Consider the following 17,829-nt stretch of genomic DNA (forward strand, 5'->3'; position numbering starts at 1 on the left):
TATTATGCCTTAACTCTCTGCTATTACATTTGGCATTATTCAGAGTTCTAATACATACGGTCAACTTACTATTTTGCAAAGCTCATCTAACCAGGACTGTCTTGCTGGTGAAGGAGTCAGAACCCCAGTATTATTTGGTTATAATACGATATCTGGTTGTAAACTAAGGTAAGAGGGTAACTTTCCATTGAGCATTTATCAATCTATTCTCAAGCTATAATCCACTAGTAATAGTTCCATTTACCTGATTAGAATATCTGTTCAGATGCTAGAATTTTTGTACAATGTACCAGTAGTGGAGGTGGGTGTTGAGTACTTAGTTTAAAAGTAATTTAACGGAATTGTCTTGGAATAGTTGTATATAGAAGATCAGCTATAGTCAGAAGAATTGAGCACTGTATGAGAGCAAGGGGAAATCATTGCTATGCTAACCCACAAGATTTCACTTAAATTGATCTTTTCTTTTCTGAAAGAATCACAGCAAGTACAGAATGTCAACTCTTGGCCAATATCATCTTGAATGTACTGAAAGGACAAAATTTTCCAGAATATGTAGCTTCATTTGGAAATTCTCAGGCCCAAGATGTATTGGATTGGGTGCCAATCACTCTCATCCAATCTTCAGAACAGGTGAAAATAACAAATTTTTCTTTTAAGAACACACACACTTGAGTCCTCAGCTGCTGTAAATGGACACTGAAGTCCACAGTAAAGTCAGTGAAGCTACAGTGATTAACATCAGGTGAGGACCCAAGTGCTTTTATGCTTGCATGAATAATGTACCACAGCACATGGCTAGCAGCATCCTCTATTGAGGGGAACTATGGAGTTACTCTGGTAATTTACAAAACTCCCACATTGAGCTTTTGGGTATTGTACATGTTTAATAAAATGAATGAAACAAAAAATCAATATAAGCCAATTTGTAATGTTTTCAGGGCCTATGCCAAATCCCAGTATCATTTGAAATAGAAGTGAAGTGGAGTAAATATGGATCTTTAGTGAACCCACAAGCTAAAATCGTGAACGTCTCAGCAACGGTCATTACCACCCTACTGGCCCAGGTCTGTGGTAAACTTGCTTGATTTAAGAGTGGAAGAATGTGTTTTATTTAGAACACTAAAGATGGTGGTTTAGTATACATTACCTATAAGTTGTACATAACAGAGGCCTTGTTATATAAACATTGTTGCTCTTCTGTCTCCCTTAGGGCACTTCTTCACTGGCCACAGTAAAGCCGCAGCAGCGCTTTAATGCAACTTGTGTAGTCGTGACACAGCGTTGGGAGAGAACTCTAAAAAAAACCCACATCCATGAGGGCCGTAGCTCCCAGCGCTGGTGCACTGTCTATACTGGCACGTTACAGTGCTCGGGGGGGGGGGGGGGGGGGAGGGGCGGGGGGGGTGTTTCACACCCGAGCGAGAAAGTTGCAGCGCTGTAAAGTGCAGTGTAGACAACAAGCCCTTAGTTTGTCAGAAAGAGATCAAGATAAAACTGTTAGAATGTATTGTATCCATCAGTTTTCATTGCAACTTAAACATAACTGTGGACTCCTTGCTACAAACAAGTTTCCAGTGAAATTGTCACACATCTCAAAAAGGAAATTCCGTGATGTCAAAGTACCGATGTTACTAGTAAAAAGCAACGGAGAGTCCTGTGGCACCTTTAAGACTAACAGATGTATTGGAGCATAAGCTTTCGGGGTGAATGCCCACTTCGTCGGATGCACGTGGCAGTGACAGCTAAATATTTAATCCCTAGTGAAAAGTCAGCTGTATAAAACCAGCGTGAGCCAACACTTATCTGTATCTTTATTGCAGACTAATTTTGGAAGTGAAAGAACTATTCAGATAGCAAGTTCTGTTACTTTCATTGATGTTTCTACACCGGCAGAGCCAGGCTATAAAGCTCAACCAACCATTGATGCCAAGTTACCCTTTGATTTTTTCTTTCCATTTGTTTAACGTAAGTATACATCCAAATCCCATTCAAGTTCTACTTCTTAAACTAAGTAATCACCAAGCATTAGATGAATAAAGCCCTCAGCTTCACCTGCTTTTAAAGATAGGAAATATGCTGCTTCTTGTAACTCTGAAGGCTGAAATTAAACTCTTTAAAAAAAGCTAAACCGACAGGCTGGGGATTTTCCAATGTCCTCGTTATTGGCTGACCTGCTTGCATGGGAATCAACGAGAGCAGTTCTGCCAACACCAAGTACTCTTGAAATCCCACCCATCAGTTTCCACACTTCAAAACGATGCCTGCACATGTAGTAAGAGTGCACTCACTGAGTGGGCCTTTTCCAGCACCTTCGTCAAGTTTGCATTGAGTCTAAAGAACAATCCTGCTAGCTGGAATGATCTGTTATGATAGGTTATTTTGGAGCATAATCCTCTTCAGTAGCGCACTAACTTTTACACACGCCACTACTTTAATGTTTTATTTTAAGAGCTTCAGTTACACAGTTCCCTTTTTCCCCAGCCCACATACAAATGAAAATGAAGAGCAAGAACTGAAGAAATAATATACTGCAGAGTATTCAAGCCTGTTGCTGAGGACACCTACCTTATCTGGATGTAGCTGATGTGGTTCTGCTCTTGTTCAAAATTACACGTGCTGGGACTAATTGCACAATTAAGTATAACCGCAACTCCGGAAGTGCTACCCAGCAACAGGATAATACGGCCAGAGCAAAGATTAGCGAGGAAGCTACTCTGACAAAAGACAAATGGGAATAGAGCAAGAGGTGGTTTAGAGACCGAATAATGCTGAGCTGTAAACTAAATGACCTTCCTCAGACTGCACTCTTATCTTGGTTGTCTTGAACTGCAAGCTCCTACCAGTATTGCAGATGAAGAACATGCAGCAAAAAACAGCAACTCCTTGAAATAAGTTGCACCCCCAATATTCACCACTTTGTAAATATCTGACTTTATTACATTTGTTGCAGCATTCACTGTACAGCTCTACAATTAAAGATTTATGCAATACATTGTTTAAGGGAGAATGCGTGTTTAATTTTTCAATAATCTGTTGCAAAGCTCCTGTAGTGTACAGGTAGTCTTACAACACCTTTAAGCCAGACTCTTGATTAAATCTCAGGGGTAGTAAAGTAGAAACTACATCTAGACCATACTATACAAGAGAGCACGGAGGTATATAAAGTATCTTAGAGGTCAACAAGGGATGGTCAAACTAGCATTTTTTGCACTGGAACTTCCTCAGGGACGGATTTCCCTCGCCCTAGACAGCCAGTCTTTTATTGGGGCTGGCGGACAAGTCCATGCTGTTGTAACAGCTTGTGGAGCCTTTCGATTTCTTGCTCCTGTTGGAAATAAAATCTTATTAATGTAGCTCTCATCCTCAAACACTTTCCAAGCTATAACCAGAGAGCTCTTCTCCCATTGCTGAAAAGGGAGCCATCCCGGCAGGGAAACAGCACAGCTCTTCAACAAGGCATTGCTAAATCAAATATGTGCTTACCCTACATAATAGAAGTGGTAGAGGGAATTGGAAATATCATGACCTTGTTTGAATGGGCCCTTTTGTTTATAGGACACCCCAAAGTGCTCTCGTACCAACTGCATAGGAGCTGGGTAGATTTCATGGCCAACGTGCAACATCCCAAATCATACTGCTGGGACAAAACAGAGCCTAGAGCATCATGCTGGCCATTGGTCTCCTAGATAGCTAGTTGCTGGGAAAGGACTGTAGTCCAGCTCATGCAGCTGTTTACATTTTTATGACCCTTCTTACCTTCTCTGTGCAGCTGTATTCCAGTTGTTCGACTTTTGTAGCAAGTTGCAGATTTGCTTGCTTCAGCTTCGACACCCGTTGTTCAGAGCGTGTCTTTACTGATAAAATTATTCCTAGGAAACAATGCAGGGAGGATTAGCTTTATGATGTAAAACAGCAGCCAGTAGGAAGTTAATAGTATCTGTGGTTTGTGCTCAAGTCTTTTGTTTTATACCCATGGAGCCTCTCAAACTCTGCTTCTGCCTCCTCTTCTGCCCCCAAGTCCTGCTTTTCGTAATACGGTTCTCAAATTAGCCCCACAGGGACTTCAAACACCAACATCTTGCTGAGAAGTGGCACTCGGCCACTAATGACCAGGTCCCGGTCATTCAAATCTCTACGTTGAATTTAGTCCTTCAGCAGAACTCAAGGGGATGTGTGGTTGAGTAACAATTTGTACCTCCATTTTAAACACAGATTTTCCATTGTTATGGTCTTGGCCTTAACCTAACCTAGCATAAAGCGCAACTGAGGAGAGCAAGGACTCTTTTGGAACCCGATAAAACACTGACCATGCACTCTAGATCCACAGGCTGGGGTGCTGCCTTGACCAGGGTTTCACTTGTTCTTTAAAGCTTTTAACTTCTCTTTAAATGCCTCTGGAAGAAGGACATTCCATTTCCCTTCAGGATACAAGTGTCTTTCCTTTACTAAGCCATTGCATATAATTCCTCCCCCATAGCTAAGGCAAGAATTATCGTACCACCCTTTTCTTTACGAAGAACTGCATCACCAAATTCTTCCTAGCCGCTAGAGCCTCGTGTTGGGTGACAGTGCAGTGTAATCAAAAAGCTGGCATCCTATGCTGTGTATACCTGCTGCTACATGCAGTAGTACTGGAGCCGGTTCTGCATACTTCACAGCCCTGATTTTCAAGTTCTTGCCTCTCTAAAGGAGAATGGAAACATCTACATGGTTTTTGTGCATAGATTCCACCTCCTCCCAGGGCATGTGTGCGCATCTGATGACTGCAACCACCTGGCCTGAACACAACCTGAAAGCTATGGAATCCTGGTAAAGCCAGAATCTGTCCCCACCCTGTCTAAACTTGTTCCTTCCAGCAATTCAGGAAATGTGAGTGATCTGGCTTCATTTATTTGTACAACAGACTCCTGTTATGAACATTATGGAGATCTGGATCAAAGGGAAGGGAAAGCAAAACACCAAAGATAAGAATTCCCCTTCCTTGTAAATATTTGAGACAGGACTAAAACGTTTAGCTTCAACTAAGATTACATCTTAAGACTGATAGCAGTGACTTACATATGCATCATTAGAGACTCACTCTAGGCCACTGTTAATCTCCAACCTTCACTCCAGCTTAAGGTCAGCGTCTGTTTCTACCCCCAAAGTTCATTTATTCTCCCTTTTTCCTAGAGGTGACCATTTTGTATTTAAATCTGTGCAAGCCACATGTTATGGACACATATCTTCGCTTTGTCCTAAATAATTGGTGATTCACAACTGTGTCAACTAATGGGCAGTTGTGTAAAGTGAATTTGTAGGCACTGTGTAGAGGGGTTACAGTAGAGGTGTAGGTCTGAGGTTTTAGCCTTGAATGGGGGAAGATCAGGACTTCACATATTTAATGCCAAAATAGGTTCTTTGTGATGCAGGAAGGAAATGGTTCCAGCTATAGGGTATGTGTCTTTTATATATGTACTGTTTTGTTACAGTAGCAGCAAGGTATGGAAGGGGAGGGAGGAGAAGAAATATCATTGCCAGCCTTTTAATTTTTTCTGTGCTGATCTCAAGGAAAAACGTAAACAATTCTAAATCCTTTTTTGTGAGTGACATATTTAGGGCAGGTAGGCTTGTACATATTTTCATAGTACTGCACACAAACCAGAATCAACTGGAAAAAGATCCCAAGTAGCACATGGACCGTTATCCAGATCACCACCAGCAGCAGTCTGGAAAAGTGACAGTGACAAGAGGAAGTGCTGAAGTGGCAGAATGCATATTTTATTAGTGAACTGGAATCCCAGGACAGAGAGATTACACTATTCCCCCCTAACATGTTATTAAAACACTCACATAATACAAAAACAAAGCATATGTTATCCCTCTTCAAGAGCGAGTAATTTAAGAATGTTTTAAGAGTAGTGTGCTAGATACATGGGTATTATTTGGTTAGGGCATCTGGGTTCTGCCACAAATCAGGTCCCTACTGCGTATGAGCTGTGTTACCACAACAAACAGATGGTCCCTGCCCCAAAGAGCTTACAAACTAACTCGGTCTAAACTCCTGCAACAAAATCCACATGGCACTTGCTACAAGATCAGGACACAGGTTAGCAAATGTGCCTCTTGCATACGTCTTTGGAACCCTTCGCCCCCGTGCACGCGCGCGCGCACACACACACGGTTCAGCAAGTAAAATAGCCAGCAAATTCCCTGAAACTAACTATCTGACAAACTTACCATTTATAATTCTGGCCACTCGCCACAGTCGGAGTAGGATCAATAGTCCAGCCGCTTGAAATTCATGTTCCCGAAACAGAAGGACGACATCGATGATAAACGAAACCACCACCACTATTCCATCCAGGACTTCAAACTTGTGGTGAAAGAATTCCAGGCGATAGACAAATATTTTAAACCCAACTTCCACCAAAAAGAGGGTTACAATAGAAAGGCTCAGGTAGTGAAATACCTGGGAAAAGAATGCCAGGTAGTAAGTAGAAGCCATACAGCTATTAACATTAGTCTCATGCATGTCCTTCATTATATTAGAAGTACTCCTGCACCTTTGGTTGAACAGCGAATAGGCAAAGTGATTAAATGTGTGTAACAAAAGGATCTTGCTGAAAGAAGAGAAGCCACCAAACATTTGCATAGTATCTCTGGATGGTCTAAGGCCTTACCTAAACTAGGATGTCAGCGGTGTTGTCAGCACATTAGCTAACATGTTTTAAAAGTCTAGTGTAGACAAGGCCTTTAACACAACTCCAGGAGGGACCTCATCTAGTATTACTTCAACCAGCTAACATGGGTTAAAACTACAACTGCCTTGTCTTCACTAGGATTGTAACACTGCTTATTTTAACACCAATTAAAAATACACTTTTTTCCTAGTGAAAAAGCAAGTCTTAAGAGAACAACAGTGGATAACGAAGAGCTTGTCTACACTTAAAACACAGCTGCGCTAATGTAGCACTTCCGTGAGACTCTGTCTATACAGATAGGAAGGGTTCTTCTGTTGGTGTAGGTAATCCACCTCCCCAAGAGGCAGTAGGTAGGTTGACAGCAGAATTCTTCCATTGACCTCTACACGAGGACTTAAGTCGGCTTAACAACACCGGTTGGAGTGTGGATTTTTCACATCCCTGATCAACATAGTTAAACCAACCTAATTTTCTAGCATAGACCAAGCCTAAGTGTCATCTTCGTTAGTCTGCAGACAAACAGCTATAAGACCTGTGCTGTGTGGAGCAGTCCCAAGAGCAAAGTCTTGTCAGTTTTTACTGCCGCCTTTCAGAACGCTATGGGCAGTCATATAGCAGACAGAGATCACAGTAATTTCACTCTGCAACTCGGGAAAGCTTCGAGTACCTGTAGAGACAAATGCTACAGAGCAGGACCCAGACCAGAGAGTGGGGAAGTGTAGATTAGTCCGGTCTCAATTGCAGAAGCCAGGGTGCCATCCTTAGGCCCTGCACGGGATCTCCATCTTTTGTAGCCTCCAACTACTACCACTTTGATAGATCTGAGGTTCCCCAATCCCAGTGGCTGCTGGAAGGAAGAATTCTGTGTGTCTGCCTCCCTATCTTGCTATCTGGCTTTGAACTACCGTGGAGGAGAGAGACTGGTTCACTCAGAGATTTGTCTGCATTTTACCTTTGGTGCTATTTCATGTTTGTCTGGGTGGATGATTTTCAAGTCCAGAAGCAATTCAGCGAGCACCAACAAAGCATCCAAAATGACCAAGCAAACAATCAATATCTGTGAGGAGAGGAAAACAACAGCAGGATAATAAATACTCTCTTTTGTTTAATGTTTGTTTGTCAATTGCCCTAAATAGTGCAAATTCATGCTAAAATTATCCAGCCTGCATATGTACAATCTTACCAGGACATTCAGCCTGAAAACTAGCAGAGCTATGAAAGCTGCCCTGGATGGCTGATTGGATTGATTGTATTTAGATTAGTTTCCATTTGTGCCTATCTAAGACCCTAGGTGCCCTCATCACTAACGCAGACAGTTGCTGCAGCGAAAGGAACACTTACCGGTCTCAATGCTGTAACTCCTTACTCATGGAAGCAGTCTCATTAATATCATGTGGATTACTTGCTTTAGTAAGGATTGCAGGCTCTGGCCCTTGATTTTCCAGTTTAGATGACTGCCCGCAATAAGTAGTTTATAACTAAATTTGCAAAGTCCTGTTTAAACGTATGAAATTGCTTCATTTACATGTGACCTCGTTTAGTACTGAAAATAAGCAGAAGTCCCTCCAGGTCAACCAAAGATTTCTCCTTACTCAGCAATGGGAGTTCATTAGGAAATCCCTCCTCACGTAGGAACTCGGGGTGAATTCCCACTCAGCCTCCACCTCACAGAAAGATCAGCATTAGGAGAGCTTTCCATTGCTCAGCAGCTCAGGAAATGCCGTGACCCACTTCAAACTGAGTCATGTGGATTTGAGAAAGAACATACCAGTTCAGCAGATTCTACAGATCACACAGTACTCGTTCAGCAGATGCTTTGCTGATTTTCACATAGGAGATTATGGGTTTTTTAAAGAGTTCTTATCTGCCCACGCCCCCTTCAATGTTAGAGTTTATTATTTCTTTTACATCTATTCTCATTCCATGAATTTGTAATGCAATGGTTTCAACAGGCCTACCTGGCCGAGTCAGGGTTTTTCTCGGCTGCTTGTAACCCTACCTGAAATTTGCGGGAGCTGAAGAGCTTTTTCATCATGTCCTGAAAGGAACGAGGTCTGACTGAGGAATTCATGTTAATCGTTGAATCTTCCGGCTTCTGCCCACCTTCCTCCTCCACCTGCTCTTCCTCCCATTTCTTGTAGTCATTGCCCCACTGCGCGGGGTCATCTCCCACAACAGTGAAGTGTTTCAGATACAGCGACATGGCTCTTGGTTAAGCGAACATTACTCTGCAGAAACACACTATGGGAATACACAGTCAGAACGTTAGTTCTGCAATGTAAACCACTGCCCCGAAACATCCCAGGAATCTGAATTCCTCCCAAAACACAGCTCAGCAATGCTTTGAAATGGGAAAGCAACAACAGCCTTTTGAATACTTGCATGTGTATCTACTTACAACGCAGGTTTCAGAACCACACTGACATTCAGATCTCTGGGTGTGAGGCTCAACTCAATGGAAACTTATATCTGTTTCCTGCTTGATCTCTTCCAATATCAAATCTTGACAGATTCTTAACCACACCACAAAGATAAGCTGGTTAACACACAGGTCTGCTTTCCCATCTAACAGATGCTTTACTACAGGTATCACATATATTGTATCTAGGCTTCCAAATTTGTCCTAGTGCTCCATGAGGCATTAGGGATACTCTCCAAATAAGTTCTCCCACAAGGGTAGTTCACAAGAGTGTGGTCTTATTTTTAGAAGATAGCAAGTAGTTTGTAGGCTAGCATGAAATTGACCTTGTTGATCAAAAATTGCTTAGAGACATTGTCATTTGCTTTGCTTAACATAACCTGCATGTTGTCATAGGGTTGAGGGAAATCAAATATTTTCTCATGCAGACAGATAAGCAGGACAAATAGTGCAAGAAAAAGTAGTCACTTTAAATGCTTTATTTACATCTGTCTCCAAGCAGCACAGTTTTTAGCGGAAACAGTTCTCATGTCTATTTAGGCTTTTGCCTTGGAACCAAACTGTTTTTTAACCAAGGCTTTACGCACGTTTTCAGGAACAGATGTATCCTATCAGGCCTCAGTGTATTTCAGTAACTTAAGTTTCTGCCTCTCACTTCTGGGGTACATTTTTCCTGATTGCTCTGTCTGGTGTCTCTGTGCTTTACTGCTTCTAGTGCCGTCTTCTTTCTCCATGCCCTTCACAGGCAAGGATGATTCTCTGGTATCCCCCACAGCACTGACAGTGCCCCAGGACATATTCTCTTTCAGCTCCCAGGGGTTCTGTTAACTGACCTGGACCTGGCTGCTTTACCAGGTGGTGGGTTTAACCCGGAACCTGCTTGTCTGGGTCTTTTCAGGAGAACAAGGAAGAAAGGTTCTGGTGACCAATTTGTGAGTTTTCCTTTCCCCAGTATGTTTTGTATCAAAGGTCACTGTTGCAATAGGGGGTATCCATCCACTCCTTCCCTTCCTGCCATATTCTTCTCTGCACCCACTGCCTTAGGGCTGGTTCTGTTGGTGCAACATGGAGAAGCACTTAACTGAGATTACAGTTAAAATAATCATTATTGCATCACTGTTTGTTGTGGGTGTGGACCCACCTTTACCGCAGGCCTTAGTGGAATGTAACCTGTCAGCCCTTGAGCTAATCCCTTACAAGAGAATTTGGCAGCCAGAGGGCTACTCCACGGTGCTCTGCTCTCTTTAAGGGATGAGGGGGATCAGGAATCTGCACAGGAAAGACAGCCTGAGTTAGCAGACCCACTGCAGGATCTAGGCCATAGGAAGGAAGGGGTTAAATTAACTCCTTTGCCAAGATCCTCTCTGCCGCCCCTGCAGGAACTGAAGTATGAAGTCCAGGCACTCCGGCTCTGATCTTACAAGTGACTGTTTGGCAAATACCCCGGCTAGCACTGAGCGCTGCTGACACCGTTTGCAGGATCGGAGCGTTGCTGCCTTCTGGGGTGACACAGCAACTTTCACAGGTTATGGGGAAATCATCTCAAGATTTTAGCAGCTGATTTGACAGTCAGCCTGGATGGTTCCATTCTGCAGCTACCCACATACCTCACTGATACCGCACACCCCCCCCGCCCCTCCATCACCATGGCCGGGATACCGCACCCCCCCGCCCCTCCACCATCACGGCCAGGGTACCGCACCCCCCCCCCGCCCCTCCACCATCACGACCAGGGTACCATACACCCCCTGCCCCTCCATCACCACCACGGCTAGAGTACCGCACCCCCCCAGCCCCTCCATCACCACCACGGCCGGGGTACCGTACACCCCCGGCCCCTCCATCACCACCACGGCCAGGGTACCGTACACCCCCGGCCCCTCCATCACCACCACGGCCGGGATACCGTACACCCCCGGCCCCTCCATCACCACCACGGCCGGGATACCGTACACCCCCGGCCCCTCCATCACCACCATGGCCGGGGTACCGTACCCCCCCCGCCCTTCCATCACCATGGATAGGGCACGGTACACCCCCCTGCCCCTCCACCACCCTTGATATAACACTATAGGTAACGTGGGATTTAGGGAAGTTTTTAGAGCCAGGAAGTCCTTTCTCCTGAAGAGGGCAAGGTACCTGGCCCAGCTAATCTGTTTATACTGAGAATTATACTGAGAATTTATGTCTGAGAATTGTTCCTTGTGTGTTGTCAAACAGCAGGGAGACTAACTAGATACTTCAAAATGTCTAAAAACAAATAATAAAATGACAGAGGTGAAACACCACCACTTATCCCACAATCTAGCGGTGAAAAATAAAAGGCCCAATTGACCTGCTCATCCATCAAACGGCTGCATTTCCATCAGGCACCAAGTTACTATGACCAACAATGGAAAATTGGTAAAACATGTAACACAGGGAAGTTAGATGACCTTTATGTAGGATTTCCAATAAGTATTGTTTATCATTAATTTATGCCTACGAGGAGATTGGCTCTTAGAAGTTAAACTTGATTAGGGTTCTCTAATATTACCGCGCATCGAATGGGTACGGACATCATTCCATTTGTGACAAATGTCGCTATCCTCAGAGTTGAGCAATAACGAGGGTTTGTTTTTAAGAAGCTGGGCTAGGAAAGGTAAAAATTAGAATGTACATGACCCACAGAGAACATATAAGGATAGAAACAATTGGATCTCTTTGGAGGAGGGACTGTCATTTATCATGACCCTGGATGAAGTGACTGTGACAGAGGGAGAGACTGAGACAGAGAAACACTTTCTACTTCAATTCCCAAATATGGGGAAGTGCCAGAAAAATATTTCATCAAACGATCAGGAACGATAAAGAGATGTCTCTTCAAAAAGTGACACGGAAGAGCTGTGAGAAGGGAGAAATGGCATCACACGCTGTTGCAATTGGCCACCTGATCAGACCAGACAGCAATGACTAATGGCCTCAAGGGATCAAACCCCACCACAGTGTGTAGTCGGGGTGGGTTGTACCCACCTGTGACAGATGGCTGAGGGGGGTCTTGTCATCTCCCTATGCTTTGACAATGCTTACGTCATGGGTCATGCCAAAGAGTCTCACTGAATTTAATTGAAAACTGTGCTTGTGCAGTACCTACCACAATGGACTCTACCTGGTTGAGGCCTCTGACCACCACATGCTTGTTGAACGGTAACAGTGGATCAGAAACAGAAGTGCAGGAAAATCTAACCATGGCTGTCAAACTTCTCTCAACAAAAATCTAAAGCAAAGACTTGCACACGGCTCATGTTTTTTTTCCAAGTCTCCTGGTTTACATGATTATCTATGACAGGGATGGGCACACTTTTTGGCCCGAGGGCCACATCTGGGTACGGAAATTGTATAGGGGGGCCATGAATACTCACGAAATTGGGGGTTGGAGTGCAGGAAGGGGTGAGGGCTCCAGCTGGGGGTGCAGGCTCGGGGGTGGGGCCAGAATTGAGGAGTTCAGGGTACAGGAGGGGGCTCTGGGCTGGGGCAAGGGGTTGGGGTGTGTGTGTGGGGGTGAAGGCTCTGGCTGGAGGTGATAACTCTGGGGTGGGGCTGGGGATGAGGGGTTGTGGGTGCAGGAGGGTGCTCTGGGCTGGAACCGAGGGGTTTGGAGGGTGGGAGGGGGATCAGGGTTGGGGCAGGGGGTTGGAGTGCAGGAGGGGGTCAGGGGTGCAGGTTCCAGGCAGTGCTTACCTCAAGCAGCTCCCAGAAGCCGCGGCATGTTCCCCCTCTGGCTCCTACGCGGCGGCACAGCCAGGTGGCTCTGCACGATGCCCTGTCCACAGGCACCCTCCCAGCAGCTCCCATTGGTTGTGGTTCCCAGCCAATAGGAGCTTGGGGCGGGGGCAGCGTACAGAGCCTCTTGGCTGCCCCTACACGTAGGAGCTGGAGGGGGGACATGCCACTACTTCCAGAAGCCACACAGAGCAGGACAAGCCCTGGACCCCACTACCCATGGGGAGCTCAAGAGCCGGATTAAAACATCTGGAGGGCCGGATGTGGCCCCCAGGCTGTAGTTTGCCCACCCCTGATCTATGAGGATGCAGACTTGGGGGGGGGGGGGAACATGAGCAGCACAATCTATCCTAAAATAAATGGGGGAGTGGAGAGCTTCTATGATTCCAGCAACACAGGCAGACTTAGTGCTGGGAATGAAGAACTGCCATACTGGGACAGACCAGTGGTCCAGTTAGCCCAGTGCCAGAGCTTCCACGGGGGGTGAACTGAACAGTGCAATTTTGGAGAGATCCACCTGTCTTCCCCTCCTGGCTTCTGGCAGTCAGACGCTTAGGGACGCCCTGAGCATGGGGTCACATCCCTGACCATCTTGGCTAATACCCATTGATGGACCTCTCTTGTACTTTTTGAACCCAATTATACTTTTGGCCTTCACACCATCCTGTGGCAGTAAGTTCCACAGGTTAATTGTGCATCATGTGAAACTGGCACTATGATGATATCTTATTTTCACCAGGGCTAAGGCCTCCATATTGTACTGAGCAAACTTCAGAGTTACCCCTTCAGGGATAATCCTGCTTCCTCAAGAATCCTTCAAAAGGTGAAAAGCTATAGGAGAAAGTTCAAGGTAAACACCAGAGTTTCTGTAGCGGCGGGAAGGGAAGACTAAAGCTAAATCAGGTTAAGGATCTAATCCAGAAGCCACTGAAGTCAAAGGGAGTCTTTCTATTGCCTTCAGTGGACTTTGGAACAGGCCCTAAACTGGGCTAGAATACCGGCTAGACCAGCCTGTGATGGGATAAGATGGGGGTGCTGCATCTGGTGTTACTTTGTCAACTTTGCTGCTACAGAACATCTTCTGCCCTGCCTTGCAATATAACCTGTAGCCTCTGACTCCCCTTTGGCTGGGAATAAATAGCTCAGTGAATTGCAGTTGAAATCATGTCTTGGAGGACTTTACCCTTTCCAAGTGCTCTCCCTAGCGCCTCTCAAGGGCAGCTACAAAGACAGCCTGTGGCTCCAAAAGGCAGGAAAACAGATTTCCCTGACTTTATTATTGTCTTTGTTCCATCTCTTTAGCTGATCTTGCATCTTACCAAATGGGCTGAGATCTGCACCAATAGACAAAAGAAAAATCTTTTATTCCCAGTATTAAGAAAAACAAGATTCCTCTTACAGAAGTCAGAATTCTCCTAGTCAAACATTTACCATTTCAGCTTCAGACGTTCACAAGAAGATAGCTCCTGAAATATGGCAGTGGTGTGGTCAGTTTTGCAGTCCCTGGGATCATTGGAGATTTCAGATTAAAATGCAAGATGCTGCAATTTAGTGTTTGTTTTTTGGTCAGGGGGTTATACAGCCTGGAGTGGGTCAGGGTGTCACTGTTTTATTAAAACAACAAGGAATCTAGTTGCACCTTAAAGACTAACAGATATATTTGGGCATAAGCTTTCATTGGTAAAAACCCCACTTCTTCAGATGCATGGAGAGCTCTGGGCTTTTTTACCCACGAAAGCTTATGCCCAAATAAATCTGTTAGTCTTTAAGGTGCCACCAGACTCCTCATTGTTTTTGTGGATACAGACTAACACGGCTACCACTCTGATACTGTTTTATTAGGCTAGGTCTACACTACCCGCCTGAATCGGCAGGTAGAAATCGACCTCTCGGGGATCGATTTATCGTGTCCCGATGGGACGCGACAATCGATCCCCGAATCGACGCTCTTACTCCACCAGCGGAGGTGAGAGTAAGCTCCGTCGACAGGAAGCCGCAGAAGTCGATTTTGCCGCCGTCCTCACAGCGGGGTAAGTCGGCTGCGATACGTCAAATTCAGCTACGCTATTCACGTAGCTGAATTTGCATATCTTAAATCGACTCCCCCCTGTAGTGTAGATGTACCCTTAGTCTCCACTAATCTATGTTAGATACTTATCTGGTTGCCACTGTGAAGAGTTCAGATAGGATTTATTTTCCTAGCACCTCTGTGAGGTACAGCAGTGCTAAACTTCTCCAGAAACCCAGGACATTTGGTTTAGAGTCACGCTGGTCCAAACTTCCCCAAAGGCCTGGGGTGACTGGTTCAGCCTCACTTCTTATATAGACATGCTCAGCTGTTCCATGACATTAAGAGAAGTTCGATATTTACACCCAGCTGCCAAATTAGGAAGTATTGAAGAAATGAAAGTAATGCTATGCCAAAAACAGACCCATAAAGCCACAGCAACAAAACAAATGCAAAATGTCGTCAGGTGACATATTAAAAAAAAAAAAAATCAAGTCTCAAATTGTTACAATAAATACACTGCAAACTATGAAATAGTCTTCAAACATGCATGAATCACTGGCAGTGATGTAAAATAAACAGGAGATCCAAGTCTAGTTTACCCACTAACTAGTAAAATTGCTCAATAGTTAGCAATAACCTCTTCCTGTCCACCATCCCTCTCAGGCTTGTCACCCCCTCCCCCCATACACACTTATGTGTTCACTGATCACAACTCAGGATTGATTAAAATGGACTGAAAGAATAACATGCTTGAAAGTTTGTGAGAGGTTCTTCCAAAGAGGCTGCTGCCAGCCCCTGCATGAAGATCAAGCATTAAATATTAGATTACACTGCACATTACAGCAGGCTCCCCGTCAGCTTTTTACCATCTGCACCTGGCTAGGAGGAGGTGACTCTTCCTTTAGGATAAGGGCACGTGGCCTCGGTCGCCCATGCTTTTTGTCACCTCAAGATTAGACTATTGCAATGTGATTGCTGTGGAGCTGCACCTTCAAACCATTTGGGGTTGTGCCTCCCAGCCTGGGCAGACAGAGTCACGCTGGCACTGCTTGAGCTGGTATGGATGCTACGAGCAGAGCTAGCACCAGTCTGTCTACCCGGGCTGGGAGGCCCGTTCCCAGCCGCTGCATAGACGTAGCCTTGGAGAGTGAAGCTGATGCAAAAGGCAGCAGCTTGCTTGCTGCGAGGGGCTTCTCACAGGAGCAAATGACACCAGGGTTCCGGGATGTGCACTGGCTGCCTGCTGATTATGACCTTTAAAGCCCTAAACGGCCTGGGACCAGCCTTCCCACTCCATAGGGTGACCAGATGTCCCGATTTTATAGGGACAGTCCCGATTTTTGGGTCTTTTTCTTATATAGGCTCCTATTACCCCTCACCCCCGGTCCTGATTTTTCACATTTGCTGTCTGGTCACCCTACCGCTCCATGCCATACCTGCACTCAAACTGGCTCCCTCTTGTTACACAAGAGAAGGGGTGACTGGGAGGGCCTCCAAGACTCTGGAACTTGCTTCCTTCCTTGGTTCAAAATAACCTAGATTTGGCCACTGACCAGGCCCAGTGCAGAAGGCCAGTTTGGGGCGATCTCTGGAGAAAGTGCAGGGGGTGCTTCCTAGACGATGAAGGGGACTGGTGGCTGGCTGAGTGCCTATGGAACTTATTTTAATGCTTCTATTTCATTATATTTACAATTAGCTACATACAGGCACCTGGAGCCGTGGACGGGCATTGTTATTATTTTAAATCTACATATAAATCAATGAAAATAAGGAGCAGGGGCATAACTTGGCGGCTTTTGTTTAGTCCATTGTAGATGGCCTGGGAAGAGCTTGTCTCGCAGCAGGGAGCAGGCTGTCTTCATACAGATGGCATCAGAGCCTCTGGCGCTTGGAGACACTTTCCGCCCCCAGGGGGCGCTATGCAGCGGTTGGTGTGTGGTGCAGAGACCAGAGGCTATGGGGATGGGCTCCCTGAACAGCCATCACCAGACCAGACTTCACATGCTCCCCCCTCTGTTAGCCCAGGCACTCCGAAGGCACCAGGAGGTAGCGCACAAGGGGAGGCTGTTTGCCCAAAGCACAGACCCAGAGGGGAGGCTGGGCCAGTGCCCCCCAATCAGGCAGCCTGCCCAGCGCCTCCCCTGCCGGTGATCTGCCCCTACCCCGTCCCCATCCCGCCGGTGCCCCCGGAGGGGCTGGTCTGTTGGACTCATTAAGTCTCTCGGCTCCTGGCTCAGGCCAGGGAAAGCAGCAGCCCCGGCGCCCGCCCGCTCAGCGACCCGCGTTCCCCGCCGGGCAGAGCCCGGCGCCCCACGCCCCGGCCGGAGGACTGAGCCCCGCTGCGGGACCCGGGGCATCTCGCCCGCCCGGAGCCCCGGCCCGGTGCAGCAGAGGCAGGGGCCGCCCAGAGCCCGCCCGCCCGCGGAGCGCCAGGAAAAGCCAGCCCCGCGCCAGGCAGAGCGGTACCGTGTCTCCGGGCTGCTCGCGTCCGCCCGCCGAGCTCCGGAGCGAGCCGAGCTGAGCTCTCCGCCGCCCCGGGGCTGCCACTGGCAGTAACCCTGCGCCGGATGCGTGGCCTCCCTCCACCCCTTCCCCCTCATTGGTGCAAGCCAGAGAGTGGAGAAAAAAACAAAGTTTGAGGGGTGGACTCGGGTTCCCGTTATCCGGTTCCTGGAAGGTGGATTCTTCCTGCAAACTTTCCCTCGGCCCCTGGCATCCTCCAGCCCGCCCCCGTCCACGCCTCTCCCCACGTGGCGCAGGCCAGGCGAAGAAAACCTGGCGTCTCGGTCCCCCGGGGAAAGGTGCGCCCGAAACTCAGCCACTGGCCCTGGCCCCTAGTGCTCGGGAAACATCAAACCCCGCCGGCTGCGGCGGATTCCGCTTTCCCCAGCCAGGGGGAAACTTTCCTGGGAGTTCGTGCAGCGTCCGGGGGGGTTACCACGTTCTCAGCCGGC

At 46.6% G+C, this 17,829-nt stretch overlaps 2 protein-coding genes across 3 annotated transcripts in view; one reads left to right on the top strand and one right to left on the bottom strand.

Annotated features, from left to right (window-relative positions):
• Positions 1 to 2,995, top strand: part of TCTN1 (tectonic family member 1) — a 17,601-nt gene extending 14,606 nt beyond the window's left edge. The window contains exons 11-15 of the mRNA XM_054006458.1: positions 28 to 168; positions 474 to 630; positions 939 to 1,064; positions 1,821 to 1,965; positions 2,482 to 2,995. Of these exons, the coding sequence (XP_053862433.1) occupies positions 28 to 168; positions 474 to 630; positions 939 to 1,064; positions 1,821 to 1,964 (568 nt within the window). The 3' untranslated portion in view covers position 1,965; positions 2,482 to 2,995. The remainder of the gene's footprint in view (positions 1 to 27; positions 169 to 473; positions 631 to 938; positions 1,065 to 1,820; positions 1,966 to 2,481) is intronic.
• HVCN1 (hydrogen voltage gated channel 1) lies at positions 2,913 to 17,481 on the bottom strand. Of its 2 annotated transcripts, none has more exons than XM_054006459.1 (6): positions 17,342 to 17,481; positions 8,683 to 8,924; positions 7,636 to 7,740; positions 6,220 to 6,451; positions 3,757 to 3,869; positions 2,913 to 3,325 (listed from the first exon to the last, which is right to left on the bottom strand). In XM_054006459.1, exons 2-6 carry the CDS (start codon positions 8,884 to 8,886, stop codon positions 3,260 to 3,262), a joined length of 720 nt encoding a protein of 239 aa, XP_053862434.1. In that variant the 5' UTR covers positions 8,887 to 8,924; positions 17,342 to 17,481; the 3' UTR covers positions 2,913 to 3,259. The 2 variants fall into 2 exon arrangements, with proteins under 2 accessions (XP_053862434.1, XP_053862435.1); XM_054006460.1 differs by lacking the exon at positions 17,342 to 17,481 and adding an exon at positions 9,936 to 10,117.
• Between the last annotated feature and the right edge of the window lie 348 nt (positions 17,482 to 17,829).

Source organism: Malaclemys terrapin, chromosome 16 (genome assembly GCF_027887155.1).
Source record: "Malaclemys terrapin pileata isolate rMalTer1 chromosome 16, rMalTer1.hap1, whole genome shotgun sequence".
Taxonomy (NCBI): Eukaryota; Metazoa; Chordata; order Testudines; family Emydidae; genus Malaclemys; species Malaclemys terrapin.